A 16,843-nucleotide genomic window follows, 5' to 3' on the forward strand; every position below is an offset into this window, starting at 1 on the left:
CACGGTTCCTGGAATGACTGTACACTTAATAATCCCAAGTACTGACAGTTCCAATACTCCATCTCTACTGTAACCTCCATTTGCGGCCTCAAGGGCTCTGCACACAGCGTGCGATTTCTGTTGCGCATCAACGTTCCATTTTGAAGTTTGAATGGAAGTCTATGAGAACATCGCATTTACCCACACACGGCCCCGATTTTAATCGCACGGCGAACATTCGATTCCATTCATTTTGAATGGGACAAAGCAGTGCGACAAAACTCGCACGCCGTGTGCTTTGTCCCATTCAAAATGAATGGAATCGAATGTTCGCCGTGCGATTAAAATCGGGGCCGTGTGTGGGTAAATGCGATGTTCTCATAGACTTCCATTCAAACTTCAAAATGGAACGTTGATGCGCAACAGAAATCGCACGCTGTGTGCAGAGCCCTTCAGAGTGTTCCAGTAGTCTAGCACCATGGCCTACAGTGCACACATAATATTATGCCGATGTCGGCATGGGTTTGAATATGGCCCATGCCCTGCTGACATAGCCTACAATTTCCTGTTTTTCTCCACTGTTTAAATTAACTAAAAATATAAGAGGATCTGCCCCACTCAGAAAAGAACCTTAAAAAACAAAATAGATGTGTCCATGACGTAAGTGGCAAAGTGGGTAAACATCAGCAGTCCTGGCTCACAACAATTTTGAAAACCCCATGTTTTCTGCTTTCAAAGGGAATTGTCTGACAGAACACTGTTCTGCTGTTATTCAGTCAAATTGGAATTCACAACGAAAATATTGCTCGTCCCAGGAGGTGATGCCAGCTGCTGCGAGGTGCTGTATGGGATGCATTTATCATTTTATTTACTAAAGGAAACCTGGCTGAGACCAGAGTCACCTTCAGCAGGGCCCTGATTTACATAGATCAAGGTGAAACATAAGTCTTTCCAGTGCATAGAAAGTCAATATCCAAGTCAATTTGATAGGAAGAGAACCAACACGAGGGATGTAGTTTTGCAATAATATGCTACAGTATGCAATTGGTTACAGTCCTGTCCTCATTACACGTAGCTGAACATAGCTAGACAGCCAGCTAAACACCTTCCATCCTTAAGACAGTCTGGAGGCAGTAGGCTATGTTGGTTTGACTTCAAGTTTATTGAATTAAAAAGGGTGAAACTAAGAAAGAGAAGCAATAATCAAGTATATGGTTTCACATCCACACATTGCCTGGCCATACATCACAATAGAGAAATTAATCGATAGAAATAGATAGAAATAGATAGAAATAGATACAATAGCTAGAGCTATGTTGTATTAACATTGAAATAAAGTATCCCCTGTTAGCTAACATAACCAAGAATGCTTGATGTATTATTATATAATGCTAGTATGGCCTCACGCAAAGAAATACAGGGTAAGTTTACATAATCAATCACCATGAAAACACCATGAATATAGCTACAAGATAAACTAGCTTGACAACGATTTGTACAAACATAATGTATCTGTGTAATCTATACATTCAGGTAAGTAGTCAAAGAATGTGTTACATACCGACAATGCAACCAAAGGCATAACACGTTTGAAGATTGAACTGGATTAGAACCATTAATGAGCCTCTTCTTAGAAAACAACACACTTCCCCAACACCGAGGTCAGGTGACAGCTCAGGTCACGGGGTCACATTAATTAAGAGAGTAACAGGTTATAACCACTAGGGGGAGACAGAAACATCTAAAGGTAAGTGTCAATACTTAGTAAGCAGAACAGTTACCATCCTTCATGATCCTCTCTCCTTTAGATTCTGACAAAGACATGAGCAGGAAAGGTTATTTGTTTCAAACATTTCAATGACAGAAAGAATTGATAGTGACATTAACATTTGCAGTACATACAGCACACTCAACAATCGATTGCAAAGCAGTGTTCCTGATTAAATGGATAGTTGTTTTTTCTTCACTGTCATGTTAGGCACAACTAGTCAACGGCCATTACTCATAGCCAGTGATAAACACATAAAGCATGTTATATCAAATGGAGCAACTGAATGCAACTGAATGCAGCATAACAAAAAGCAATTACTGGCATATTCACAGTACAGACATCTGTTGTTTCCTGTGTTTACACAGCTATATTTTAATGCTGTAAAAAACTGTCTTAAAAGCGCGAATACGGGCACCATCGGGGGGATTGGAAGTGGTGGGTAGGAGGTGTGTGAAATGTGAAATATTAGTGCTATTCTCAAGGACAGATTCTTCAGCACACACACCTGAACACTTGCTGCTTATTGTCATGAACACACCTCTATCTACCACTACTCCCACATGAGTGCAACGCTACATCGCAGTGGTATTTTCACCTGTTACCACAAACACAAATGTGCCAATGTGCCTGCATTTCGGCTTGCATCCGGCTGAAAATAAAGCCCATAATGTCTTTGAAAATAGAGAACATGCACTTTAAATCGAACTAAAGCAGACAGTAGCCAATAATCCCAGTTCAGTACGAGTGCAAGTCCAATACCATAGCCTACAGTATCAGAAGATGACTCAAAATCACCGCCACCTCAAGCTGAAACTAATCCAGGTCTATTAAGCATGGTATAATCTTCTTACTAATAGCATCAAGTCCACTAAGAAGTCTGAGACCAGTTTAAAAAGCAGAAGTAAAGTCTGACTCTTTGCACATGCATGTATGGGTTGCTGTCTCTGTGCTCCTGCTTCCAGCCACTGTTGGAAACAGCAGAGGGGTGAGAGTGCTAGGGTCCCTGGTCTGGGGGCCAGGGATGGGGCCCAAGGGGACCCCGAGGAGGAAGTCAGACTCTCTGCACATGGACGCATGCGTAGACATCTCAGTACTGTCACTCCCAGAGACGGTTGGGAACAACAGAGGGGAGAGGGTGCTGAGGGTGCTGAGGCCCCTGGTCCGGAGGGGTCCGTGGCCAGAGGAGCGCTCCAGGAGGATGGCAGGGAAGGGCGGGGAGTCTTTCCCTGAGGTGCTGTCCTGCTGCTGGGTGAAGACCAGGTCCCTGAAGCACTCCCGGAACCTGGTGGAGAACAGGTTGTAGATGACGGGGTTGACGGCCGAGCTGAGGTAGAAGAGGATGCCGGAGAGGATGTGGACACACTGGAAGACGGAGTGGAGGAGGTCTGTCCACTGGGTGATGGAGCTGTAAAGGAGTCTGTCGATGTGGAAGGGAGCCCAGCAGAGGCCAAACACCAGCACCACCACAGCTACGTCACCACCAGTGGAAGAGGGGGAGAGGAGAGGAGGAAGAGAGGGGAAAGTGAGAGAGAGAGAGAGAGAGAGAGAGAGAGAGAGTGAGAGAGAGAGAGAGAGAGAGAGAGAGAGAGAGAGAGAGAGAGAGAGAGGGAGCGAGGGAGGGAGTAGAAGACAGAGAAAAAAGAACATGAGAGAGGAAGAATGAATTGATGGGGGGGAGAGAAAAAGTGAAGAGATGAAAAGAGATGAGATTATACTTTTATTAATCCTGCAGGGTAATCGTTTTGTCGATACAGACACATTAAGCCACCATAAAAACAACAGACAGACAAACACAGCATTCAAATACAGGGTGTTAAAAGAGAGATGAGGGAGGGGAGTAGATGAGTGAATAGCAGTCTCCTGTCTCTAAACTGCTGGAAAGGTACAGTACCAGTGAAAAGTTTGAAGTGCCATTGAAGTGTGTCCAAACTTTTGACTGGTACTGTAGTTCTACATTGAATTCATATTCCTTTTACTGCCAAAAACTGGCCACGTTAAGGGTCCCAGTGAGAGAATCGCAGAGAAAGAGGTAGATTCTTAACAGCCTCTAGATACTAGAGCGAGGAGAGATGATGCTTCAAAATGCTTAATCTCAATTATTAAGTGAATACAATGTATGTATATGATTGCTGGAGAGAAAACGAAAAAAGAACTGATACACTTAATGTGTTCTGCTACTCAGAGCTATGCCAAAGCTAAGAGATCTCATCCTCTGGGGAACCCAGAGGGGGATGGAGAAGAGAGGCACTTCATAGAATATCAATCTCCTGTAAGTATGGGACATGTGCAATCATAATCCGTTTCCTCATGTGTTTTTGTGTTTGGACCATGTCTTGGCATTTATACGGCAGATTAGATGTGACCTAGTTTCACACACCAAGAAATCAGTCAGGAAAAACACTGAGATATGACCGAGCAAAATATAATTATCAGCAGACTCAGTTAATGCCTGACGTCTGACTAAAGTTAAGTTAAGTTAATTCATTATTAATTTAAAGGTCTTCCTTATCACTTTTTATTGAACGTTTTTAATGACTTAAAGAACACATTTTTAGAATTCTTGACAAATGTTCAACCTTTAAAGTAGAAACTCAACTCACAGAGCATCTTGGTGACCTGCCTCCTGCGCCCGCACTCCTCATGGATCCTCCAGCTGGTTGAGGAGCTGCAGTTCTTCCCCAGCCTCCCCAGCCTCCCCAGGGGGTGTCTGCTCTCCCTGCCCAGCGTGAGACCCATCACCAGGTACAGCACGCTGATCACCATCATGGGCACGAAGAAGAAACACACCGTGGTGACCTGGATCACCAGGTTATAGATCCACATTGGCTTGAGGATGTGGCATATGGCCGACTCCTCCACCTTCTCCGGTTGGTATATGTACTGGACGCCGTGTAGGGAAGTGTTGGGGATGGCGCAGACCAGCGAGACCACCCACACGCAGGTGATGACACGCCTGGCGTGCTTGTTCGTGGAGACGTAGCGCGTCTTGAGCGGGTGGACCACGGCGATGTACCTCTCCACGCTCAGGGCCGTGACGTTGAGGATGGAGGCGAAGCAGACCGTCTCGAAGAGGAAGATCTTGAAGTAGCAGCCTCCTTCGCCGAAGGGGAACGGGTAGTTCTGCCACAGGTCGTAGATCTCCAGGGGCATCCCGAGGAGAAGCACCAGGAGGTCGGACACAGCCAGGCTGAACAGGTAGAGGTTGGTCGGGGTGTGCATCTTCTTGTGTTTGGTGATCACCGCACAGGTGAGCAGGTTGCCAGACAAGCCAACGAGGAAGATGAGGAGATAAACCAAGGTGACGGGGAGGAAGAAAGGGGAACGCCTCGGCCCTAGATGTTCCAGTAGAAAGTCTTCGATAGATCCGATCCCTGTGTCGTTCACTGTTGTGATGTTGAGCCAGGTGACGTTGCACATCATGCTCTGAGATTCTGAGCTGTTTGAAGGAGATTCTTCCAGGCAGTGTTTGGCCATTTCAAAGCAGAGGCTGTCACGTGTGTGAGGAAGAGGGTGACTAGAGTTGTCAGGGACATCTGCCGACCACTTTACTTGATGCTGTTGACCTAGAAACAGAAACGCAGAATGAATGAATGAATGAGTGATCTTCATTGTCATTGTAACAGGTACAACGAAATATAAACATCAAAAAATAAACTGAGAAGCAATTTTTCATTTCCAATCCTGTTTCGATTGCCAAAACACTTGACTAAAATGAACATTTTTCAGAAAGCAGTGAAAAACCACATCAAAGGGTTTTTAGTCAAATCACACTGTGTCTGAGACATCACAAGTAAACACGAGTAAAAAGCCACTAATTCACACTCTGAAGAATCATGTGTGTGTGTATGCGTGCTTGTGCGTGTGTGTGTGTGTGTGTGTGTGTGTGTGTGTGTGTGTGTGTGTGTGTGTGTGTCTGTGTGTGTCCCCTGGTATAACATTGTTAGTGTTAGTTTGTAGCTGCTGGGGTTGCTTTAAAGGTTGCTTTAAGCGTGAGAGGGACAGTTATATATAACATCAAATATCAAACTTTGAATTATTCATTTACTGGAACACAACTAACTACCCAGGGATCCATTATGAATTATATCTTTCAAATGAATAACAAAATAATTGCCTTTGATTCCCTTAAAGTCAGACCTCCGACTCTTAAAGGTCAGATGTCTGTTACACTAACAAGGAAATAATAATTGGCTAGTAAACCTAATTAAAAGTATCATTATTTAAAGAAAAACAATTCAATGTTTCTGTTGATTGAAACAAGCGATAAAACATATTTTTACATATATTTACATTTAAATGAGGAAAGACTAAATTATCTGGAAAATGGATAACCAGCTAGAAAGGTCACAGATCTAAAACACAATTATAAGAAAAAAAAACTATATTTAACACTGTAGGGACAATTGTACAACCTGTTGATATTTAAGTGGAATTATAATTCAAAGAAAGTATACTATTGTTTAGTTGTGTCTATGTATATATAGGTATTTACAGTACCAGTCAAAAGTCTGGACACACTTTCTCATGAATGAGAAGGTGTGTCCAAACCTTTGACTGGTACTGTCCACTCCTCTACATGGATGTAAAGGCAAATGATTGGAGTAAGAGCCAATGCTTACACCAATCCTACGCTTTTAAATCCATGAAGGTGACTGCACAAAAGCACACTCCAGGTGCAAAAGGGTGAAGATTCATATAACCTCCACACTGCAATGCACATTATGCTGCTGTCTGAGTTCAGGGCTTACTTAATAAGAGATGTGAATCTCAATGGGATATCACTGGTTAAATAAAGGATACATAAATAAAAAAATACACATCCAACCATGTCAATAAGACTAGACACAGCACACCCAACTCCCAGACGTCCTACCGTGTTCTATCTGCCAGATCCCCGTTCACTCCAGAACTGACAGCAGAAACACAACGTGAGGTTTGAATTATAAGGTTCTATCTCCATTTTTGTCAAATTTTAGTTTTTTTACATAATCTGATCCATTAGGTGTTTATTAATGCCTGTGTGGTGTTATTTTTAAAATGTTGACGTTTTTGAGTTAATTCATAAAATACAAAGGTTCCATCTCACAAAACATAATGGAATGTCAAAACTTTGACGCTCAATATCTCTGAACTGCCCTAAACGGAGATAGAACCTTATCATTCTAAACGGAGATAGAACCTTATCATTCTAAACGGAGATAGAACCTTATCATTCTAAACGGAGATAGAACCTTATCATTCTAAACGGAGATAGAACCTTATCATTCTAAACGGAGATAGAACCTTATCATTCTAAACGGAGATAGAACCTTATCATAAGCTCACGTTGGTAGCTGACTGACGCCTAACGGAGGGAGTGTTTAGAAGATAGCTGGAGTCCATCAAACCTCACTCATTTGAGCGAAACGATACTTCTTTACTCTCGCTCGCACTTTTCTAATAAATAACGGTCCCGGTGAATGTGTGCGCTAATTAATGGATTAATTAAGGACGCAACCTCAGCAAATATGTTCATGTCAAGACCTAAAAACCCATCTTTTTAATATTGCTTTTAAATGACTAAATTGTTACATGATGATTATATAATGATTAAAGCATTTTAAGCTGCAACGTTTGCAGGAAAAGTGCTATACAAATAAAGGCTATTATTATTATTATTATTATTATTATTATTATTATTATTATTATTATTATTATTATTATTATTATTATAGTAGGTAATAGCCAGGCTGATCAAGCTGATGACATGGTTCACTGCTTTCCACATGCATGTCTCTAAACAACAATCAATTTCTCACTTCTTCACTTCTCACCTTCTCCAGTTGTCGCACCGCGGCCGGCAGAGGATTAGAAAAGGAAGAATTTGCGCTAATTCCTTCAAACGGCTAAAGAACAGTGTTAGGCTACTCCCTTCATTGCGTCAGAAAATCACTGAAAATAGTTGCAAAAGTTGTTGAGATCAGATGAGATAAGTTCATCTCTTTACAAAGGCGGCTTCTGGGTGTCCATCTGAGACGGGGACTGAAGAACCCGCGGGAAGGGGAGGAAAGGGAGAGAGAGATTGGAGAGAGAGAGAGAGAAGAGAGAGAGAGAGAGAGAGAGAGAGAGAGAGAGAGAGAGAGAGAGAGAGAGAGAGAGAGAGAGAGAGAGAGAGAGAGAGAGAGAGAGAGAGAGAGAGAGAGAGAGAGGGGGGGCGACAGAGAGAGAGAGAGTGATTTTCAGGGAAGGTGAAAAACGAAGAAAAACACTTACACAACACTTACACTGACACTTAAGATTACTTCCTATGTCTTACAAGATGTGATTATTGTCTTACTATGTGTGTGTGTGTGTGTGTGTGTGTGTGTGTGTGTGTGTGTGTGTGTGTGTGTGTGTGTGTGTGTGTGTGTGTGTGTGTGTGCGTGTGTGAGTGTGTGTGTGTGTGTGTGTGTGTTTGTGTGTGTGTGTGTGTGTGTGTGTGTGTGTGTGTGTGTGTGTGTATGTGCGTGCTTGCGTGTGTGGGTGTGGTGAGAGCTTAATTAAGTTGTCAGCTTAATTAAGTTGTGCCGGTGACCATTCTGCATACGGTATGCCTGTGTCTGAATGACAGCTATGGTATTACTACTACTACTAATAATAATAATTCATAACATTTATATAGCGCTTTTCCGAGGCTCAAAGACGCTGACAATATGGGAGAAATGGAAAACACAGAAGGGAGATGGCTAGGGGTAGGGAAGGCTGTAAGCATGGGAGAACAGGTAGGTTTTGAGGTGGGATTTAAAAGTGAGTGTGAGTCACTGAGTGGTTGAGGGAGAGATTTCCAGAGGCGGGGTGCAGTTTGTGAAAAGGCACGGTGACCGAACACAGGCTTTCACACAGACTGACACAAAGACATGATAGTGGATCAGGACAGGGAGGGAGGGAGAGAGAGAGAGAGAGAGAGAGAGAGAGAGAGAGAGAGAGAGAGAGAGAGAGAGAGAGAGAGAGAGAGAGAGAGAGAGAGAGAGAGAGAGAGAGAGAATACGTTTTTCATTTATTTACTGTAATGCACCATGTCTTAAGAACAGAACAAGGAGTTCTTCAGTGGCTATCCCAGTCACAGGATCTGAATCCAATAGAACACCTTTGGGATGTGGTACAACGGGAGATTCGCAGCTTGAAAGTGCACTTGAAAAATCTGCAGGCGATGCAATCATATCATGGACAGGAATCGCAAAGGAATGTTTCTAACACCTCCTACCTTAAAGAGAGACGTTTCTCTGTGGCTGTCGGTCCTTTCAAATCTGACCCCACACCCCTTCCGTGTGGTGCCACAGGGATCTGTGCCAGCGCCACTCCTCTTCGCACTATACATGCTCCCCCTAGGCCTCCTCATCAGCGAGTTCAGGGGTATCTCTTATCACTTCTACGCAGACGACATCCAACTCTACTTCTCCTTTAAACCAGACAAACTGGAGAAACTCACCAACCTACAACAGTGTCTGTCCACCATTGAGAGCTGGATGGGCAACAACTTTCTCCAATTCAATGCAGCCAAAAGAGAAGTACTGATTGCAGCCACTGAAAACATTTCCTCTAGAGTAGCCACGCACTTAGGGTCCCTTAAAGACAATGTTCGCCCCCATCTAAGAAACCTGGGTGTTATTTTTGACCAGCCCATGCATTTGGATAAACATGTCAAATCCCTGACATGTACCATTTTTTCATCTCAGAAACATCGCTAAGCTCCGGTCCATTGTATCCCACTCTGAATTAGAACTGTCTGTTCGTGCCTTTATCTCATCTAGACTTGACTACTGTAACTCACTGTTTACCTGTCTCAACAAATCATCTGTAGAACAACTTCAACTGGTCCAGAACGCGGCTGCCAGGCTTCTCACCAGGTCCAAGAAATCATGCCACATCACCCCCATCCTAGCATCCCTGCACAGGCTCCCGGTACAGCTTAGAATTCATTTTAAAGTGCTGGTGTTTGCGTTTAGAGCCCTTCATGGCCAAGTCACTGAGGTCCTCCGACCAGGAGCCCCTGGCTGTACCCAGGACCAGACTAAGAACTAAAGGGGACAGAGCGTTTGAGGCGATGGCCCCAAGACTTTGGAACGCCCTCCTCCCTCCTGACCTAAGAGCCGCGCCCTCAGAACTAATCTTTAAGCGGCAACTAAAGACTCATCTGTTTAGGCAGGCCGGCAGTCACCTTTAGCCTTCTTTTTGTTTCTGTTTCTGTTTTGCTTATGTTGTCTCCTTTGTTGTTTTTAATCATTGATGTTTCGAAATTTGCACTTTTCGTATTTTGTTTTATTTATTCCTGTATGTAAAGCACCCTGTGCATCCAGGCTGAGAAGGGTTCTGTATAAATAAAGTTTTACTTACTTACTTACTTGTGGAATCAATGCCACAAAGGTTTGAGGCTGTTTTGAGAGCAAAGGAATTGTTTACACACTAACACTGGAACTTGAGCAAAACCTGAAAGTCGTAGGCCATCTTATTTTAAACCAATTCTGCACAAATATAAACACATTTGATTCTGATCCTGATTTCCTGCTTTTCACTCATTTTGCAGTTCTAAACCACATGTTTTGCAAAACACTACACACAATTCTCTAAATTTGGCACAATCTTTATTGATAAAATCTTTTGTCTTCACATGGAAAACACTGCCATTCAGAAATGTTAAACTCAAACCACCATTGACTCCTCATATGGGCAAACACCAGGGGCCTCATTAAAAAAGAACGTCATCTTTGACTTGCACGTAAGCACATTTTTCTAAACGGACGTAAGCATTATAAAACTGTCTGCGCTTGTTTAGAATTGCGTACGTATTAAAGTCTATAAATACCAAATATACTTGAGAATGAGCTTTGAATTTACGCCCTGTGACAGCGGCTCAATTATAGCGGCGGAATTAAGCCAAGTGAGCGGGAGAGGGCAGAGAAGGGTGGCTTCTCGGTAAGTTGCATTTATAAGTAAGTAAGTAAGTAAATGTTATTTATAAAGCACCTTTCAAAACGAAGTTACAAAGTGCTGTACAGTGGACATCACATAAAAACAATCAGGTAAAAACAAGTTCACATAGGGCACATAATGGCATAAGAGCAATAAAACAACAAGAGATAAAACAAAACAATGACCTATAGAAGTGGGTCAGGTGAAAATATCATAGAATAAAGTGCAAACAAAACAGGTGTGTTTTTAACAAGTTCTTAAAACAATTAACAGATCGAGCATTCTTTATCGACACTGGGAGGGCGTTCCACAGTGTGGGAGCCACTACTACAAAAGCTCGGTCACCCTTGGTTCTGAGGTTGGTCGAGGGTATGACCAGGAGGCCCTTGTCCGAGGACCTGAGAGATCTCACATTGGGCTTTGCCTGTAATAATTCCGAGATAAAGAGAGGGGCCAGCCCGTGTAATGCCTTATAAGTTATTAAAAGGATTTTAAAATCAATTCTGGATTTAACGGGTAGCCAGTGAAGAGCGGCCAAAACCGGGGTTATATGAGCTCTGCGATGTGTATTAGTGAGAATTCTGGCAGCTGTGTTTTGTACTAATTGTAGTCGGTTAATAGAAGAGCGGCTGAGGATTACAGTAGTCTAGACGTGAGGAGATAAATGCGTGCATAATTTTTTCGAGGTCTTGAGAAGTAAGGATTGGTTTGATTTTTGCGATATTGCGAAGATGGTAAAAACATGACTGTGTGACCTTTTTTACATGGTATTCAAAATTCAAGTGGCTATCAAAAAAGACTCCCAGATTTTTGGCGGTGTTACTTACATTGGATGCCAATGAACCGAGGGACCGCCGAATTTCATTCGAGGTACTCTCAGGGCCTATAACTAGTATCTCAGTTTTATCTGCATTTAACTGTAGGAAGTTTTGTGCCATCCAATTATTTATTCCAGCAATACAGTCATGTAAGATGGTGAGTTTGCTGAGATCACTTGGTTTAAAAGAACATTTGATCATGACAACCAGTACTCAAGTTGTAAAAAAAAATCAGGGGGGATGGTGGATTTTATCATAATGTGAGGACAATAGCATCTCCACAGCGTCAGTGACTTCAGTGTCAGTGACTTGGTAAAGATGTCAGTGCGTGCCCAGTATAATTTAGCGCATTAGGCATGTTGAAGGAGAGATGGCGTTGCCTTTGTGGCATAAGGCACTCAAGGCCCCGAATGGTTGCGGCTAAACAGTAGATGAATTCACTGCGAGACAACGCCACCTTTTTGTTACACAAGGTGAGGTCCTCGGGACTAAAGCAAAGCACTCAGGTGTATGAGGGAGGGAGACATGAAACCAATTTATCAAAAAGAGAAAAACGTTATTAATTACTTAAGATAAATGCTGTAAAGGAGAGAACCTAAAAGAGGGGTTATGATGTAATAGAAACATAGTTTATTTAACAGTTATGGTTTTAAAAGGTTTACTTTATTAACATACAATAGACTACAAAGGACTATACTTGCGTAAGACAACAAAACGAGGGTAGGACGACTGGCGGTAGAGAGGGATACTACTACCCCGACAGTCGCTGGACAGGCACACCAGAGAATCTGTGAAATGGACACACACACACACCACAAAGAAACCTGGGTGCTCACAGCATCCACACTACAAATGCACAGCAGACAGTGGGCTGGTGTTCCCCAGTGATTAATCACACCAAACACGACACGCACACACAACATGCAGTGCAAGGAGACTAAACCTGGGAACCCCGACTACCCTCTCCACGCCGGCGCCCCCCCGCCCTCCCCAAATGGCTAACCCGGCTAGTGTTACAAACAGAATTACCTGTGGGAACTTCAGAGCTCCGGGGGGGATAAACCAACCAGATCAAAATTTGATCCAAAGTACTTTCTATAAATGAGGCCCCTGTTGCTTTTCAATTAGCATAAGTTTAGCTTAGCAATAAAAGGGCCAACGGTGAGCTCACTTTTGTTGGAGAACAATAGATGCCAACTTTGCAGAGAGAGGTACAGTGAGAGTCGAGGAGGATGAATAGAAGGAGTGGGATAAGGAGAAGCACAAGGAGAAGGAGGAGGAGGATGAGGAGAATGAGGAAGAGCAAGAGGATGACCAAGACTACGACCTAGGAGAGTAATGATTGATAATGATTGATAATGACCTCTGATGAAGGTCATGGGCCACTTTGGTTGACCACGTTGATGAAGTGGGTTTCAACCTCGCAAAAAGGCAGCAACGTGAAAGGAACATCATCAGCTAGCATGTCATTGTTGAGATTCCTGGCCAGCGAGGGGGGGGAACATCACCATGTCCACCGCTATAAATCACCAAGGCGTCCTCCATCACCATTCAACCCTTGGCCCCTACAATAGTAATAATGGAAGGCCCAAAGCAGCCCAGGTCAATCAAGAGATTTTAGTTTAGGGTTTTGTTTATGTGTTTTTGGATTTGTGTTTAGAGTCAAGAGAAAATGAGCCATGCTTTCAGAAAAACGTGTGGAAGCGATAGAGAAAAACTGTATTATATTGCCTTACTGTTTTTCTTTATAACTATTGCAGTTATTACATTATTTTTTCTCTTATACTTATGTATACTTCTATACTTATATATGTATAATGGGATGTAACAAAAAACGTCTGATACCGTGTTCATAATAAAGTGTTTGTTGAGTGTATAATGTGCCCCTCATCAACTGTGAACTGTAAACTGCGCCCTGAAATATTAATTGATTCAATTGCTGACAGCCTAATAGCAGCTGTCATAGATCTCCAACTGTGCTTGTGACTTGAAAGCAAAATATATATACAAGAACATAGAAAATGTGCTTTTTGCTTTTTAGTCCTTTCTCTATTCATGCCAAATGGAAAACCACTTACCGTTCACATGGACCAAGATATCACATTTGAATACTTGATGTAGCCTTGGGAGGTGCTTTGAATAAGAATGTAATAGAATTGTATTGCCATGTCTGTGGTTCATTATTAGGTGTAATCTCAAGTCTCTCAGAAAAGTACTTTCTGTCAAATGTGTCTGCCTCTCATGTGACAGGTCCTACATGCCTGTACTGCAGCTCAGCATCCAGTGTACAACTTCCACATTACAAGATTAAAGATTAATTAATCTTAAATCTTAATTCTCAAATTCTCTTTTAAATCTCACAATCAAAGTTGGATGTATTATGGTTTGCGGTCCCATATGATGCTCTTTTTCAACAAGTGAATATAGGTCTCTGGGATCACTAAAACATGTCTTTGAAGTTTTTTGCTGAAAATAGCCTACCAGTCCGATTTTAATCTACAGGTATTCTAGCATCTCTGCCTCTGTTTCAGTCGTGCTTTTAACAGGTTGTTTCTGTGTGTTCAGCATTAAATGCAAATGAGCTGCAGCTCCCCAAGCCCCCCTGTAGACTCAGAAGACATAGATCAAACTAGTAAATACACTTTCCTAACTTAAATAGTTTTGCCTGTGAGAGGATGCCTTTTTCCAACCAATTTATTGAGTGCAAAGTTTACTAACGCAACAAATCATAGAGCATACAAGACTCGTGTTATTGATTGATTTTTTTCTCTGGGGCACCTCTCAGCATGCGTTCCATAAATTCCTCAGTTCGAACGGAAAGTCCTATCTAGTCCATTCAAAGTGTTTAGCCTTCCCTAAATATAAGTTTTAATAATGTACTAAAATGGATTTGCAGTGTCAGATATGAGCTGTTGTGTTTCTGCTCACACAATTCGAAGAGGCAGCCAACATAGACAGAAAGGCAAAAAATCTGGATAATCCGTAAATTAAATATTTCTCAATAGCAGCCTGTTGGTGAGTACGTGAGGATCGGTGTTCAACGGGATAGTTTATGACAGTCTTATGGTTGTGGTGTAGAAGCCAGACAGCCTGCCAAACAGGAGCAGGGGAAACAGTCCGTATTTGGGGTGTCTGGAGTCTTTGAGGATTTTGTTGGTCTTCCTCAGACATCTGTTGATGTAGATGTCTTTGAGGACAGGGAACGCTGCTCCGATGATGGACTGAGCTGTTCAACACCCTCTGTAGAGCCTTACAGTCTATTGTGCGGCTGTGGCTCAGGAGGAAGAGCGGTGTCTAATGATCGCAAGGTTGGCAGAACCCCACCCCAGGTAGCTTGTGAATGTGTGTCTGAGGGTGAATGAGAGGCCCTTGTAAAGCGCTTAGGAATAAGTTTGAAGTTCATCATTAGAGGTCGATCGTCATTAGAAGGAGATCGTATTGTGTAAGTGGAGGGTTGCTATTTTACATTATACAACAGTTAGTTTCGACCAAGTCATTTGATTGGATTTGATTGGACAAGAGGCATTCCATGACTGCTGATATACAGTATAACAGCACTGGGACTTTTAAGGGTTAGGGTTAGTATGTATCACTCCGCCGCACAGATGTTCTACTAAACCATTCAATTAAGCAATATCACACGAGAGGGAGTGCTGTTATACTGAATATCAGCACGGCTGTGATTGTCTTCGGTACTCGGCCTGCGGCTTCGTACCTACGAACGAATCACAGCTGTGCTGATATTCAGTATAACAGCACTCCTTCTCGTGTGATATTGCTTAATTGAATGGTTGAAATGACACAACGCCTGACCTGTGACCTCCTCCACCTCATCTCCCTCTGCATAATACCAACTATACTAATTAAAAGTTTGAATGTTTACTCATTAACACTAGAACAGCCATGCCTTTTTAATCTACTATAAGAGCCGCCTCTGGGGTCAAATGACCATAGTCTTTACAATGGTAAGCTGCTTTTTACACACAATGACCACTAGTTGGCCACCTGTAAATTAGCCTGCCTACTACACAGAAAAACTGCAAAATAGCGTTATACTAGCTTACCCTGATGTGTTCTTCATACAGAACAAAAAATAGAAAAAGAAAATATATGCATATACTCTACACAAAGGCCACAAGACCTTGTCAACCTCACAGGCAATGTTCTCCCTGGCCAAGCAGAGGGGAAAGTATTGCCAGGCAGGACGAATCCAGCCCTGATATACCCTGATATATTTCAACACAGGAGAGCTCACCTTTGGCCCTTTATTGCTAAAATTATGATTGCTAATTCAAATGCAAGAGGTGTTTGCCCATATGAGGAGTGTGATTGTGTGATTGGTGGTTTGAGTTTAGCATTCTAAGGTGTTTTCCATGTGAAGATTTGATCAAGATTTGATCAAGGAAGATTGTGCCAAATGGAGAGAATTGTGTTTAGTGTTTTGTTAACTGTGTGGTTTAGAGCTGCAAAATATGTGATAAGCAAGAAATGTGTTTCTGTGTCATTGTGAAGATGGTGTGAGATAAAATACACCAGTTTCAGGTTTTGGTTATTGTGTTTGAGGTTCAAATGAAACCGCTTTGCTTAAGGTAACTAATGACCTTAGGATAAATGCAGACTCGAAAAAACTCTAGATTCTTGTACTCTTAGACTTAAGTGCAGCCTTTGTTAGACCATTCCATACTTATTGAGAGACTTGAAAACTGGGTTGGCCTCTCAGGTCCGGTCTTAAACTGGTTCAGGACTTACCTGGCTGACCGAGACTACTTTGTAGCCCTTGGTGACCATAAGTCAAAAAATTATAGCGCAACCTGTGGAGTTCACCAGGGGTCCATTTTAGGACCGTTGCTTTTTAGCCTATACATGCTACCCCTCAGTTCTGTTATCAAGAGGCGTAGCGTTAACTACCACAGCTACGCTGACGACACTCAGCTTTATATCTCAGTAACTCCCAACGACTACAAGATGATTGACCACCTGATAGATTGTATTGCTGATATTAATATTTGGATGACACAAAATGTTCTCCAACTCAATCAAGAAAAAACATAGGTATTGATCATCGGCGAGAAAACTGGGGGAGAGAAATTATCTGCACACTTGAAAACACTAGCTCTTAACACTAAGTGTCAGGCTAGGAATCTTGGTGTCATAATTGACCCAGATCTAAATTTTGAAACTCATATAAATAATACTATTAAAACATCCTTCTACCATTTAAGAAACATCACTAAGGTACAATCATTTCTCTCCCAGGCAGACACCGAAAAATGTATGCATGCGTTTGTTACTAGTAGGCTAGATTACTGTAATGCTCTCCTGACAGGTCTCCCCCCAAAAAACATTA

The 16,843-nt window shown here is 42.3% G+C and overlaps 1 protein-coding gene across 1 annotated transcript in view; it reads right to left on the minus strand.

The window, feature by feature from the left end:
• Positions 1 to 2,638: 2,638 nt before the first annotated feature.
• nmur3 (neuromedin U receptor 3) overlaps positions 2,639 to 16,843 on the minus strand; it is a gene marked incomplete at both ends in the record, with an annotated part of 29,709 nt that continues 15,504 nt past the window's right edge. The window contains 2 exons of the mRNA XM_080547938.1: positions 2,639 to 3,219; positions 4,351 to 5,237. Coding sequence (XP_080404064.1) covers positions 2,639 to 3,219; positions 4,351 to 5,237 — 1,468 coding nt within the window. The remainder of the gene's footprint in view (positions 3,220 to 4,350; positions 5,238 to 16,843) is intronic.

Source organism: Nansenia antarctica (genome assembly GCF_963989245.1).
Source record: "Nansenia antarctica genome assembly, chromosome: 18".
NCBI classification, from domain to species: Eukaryota; Metazoa; Chordata; class Actinopteri; order Argentiniformes; family Microstomatidae; genus Nansenia; species Nansenia antarctica.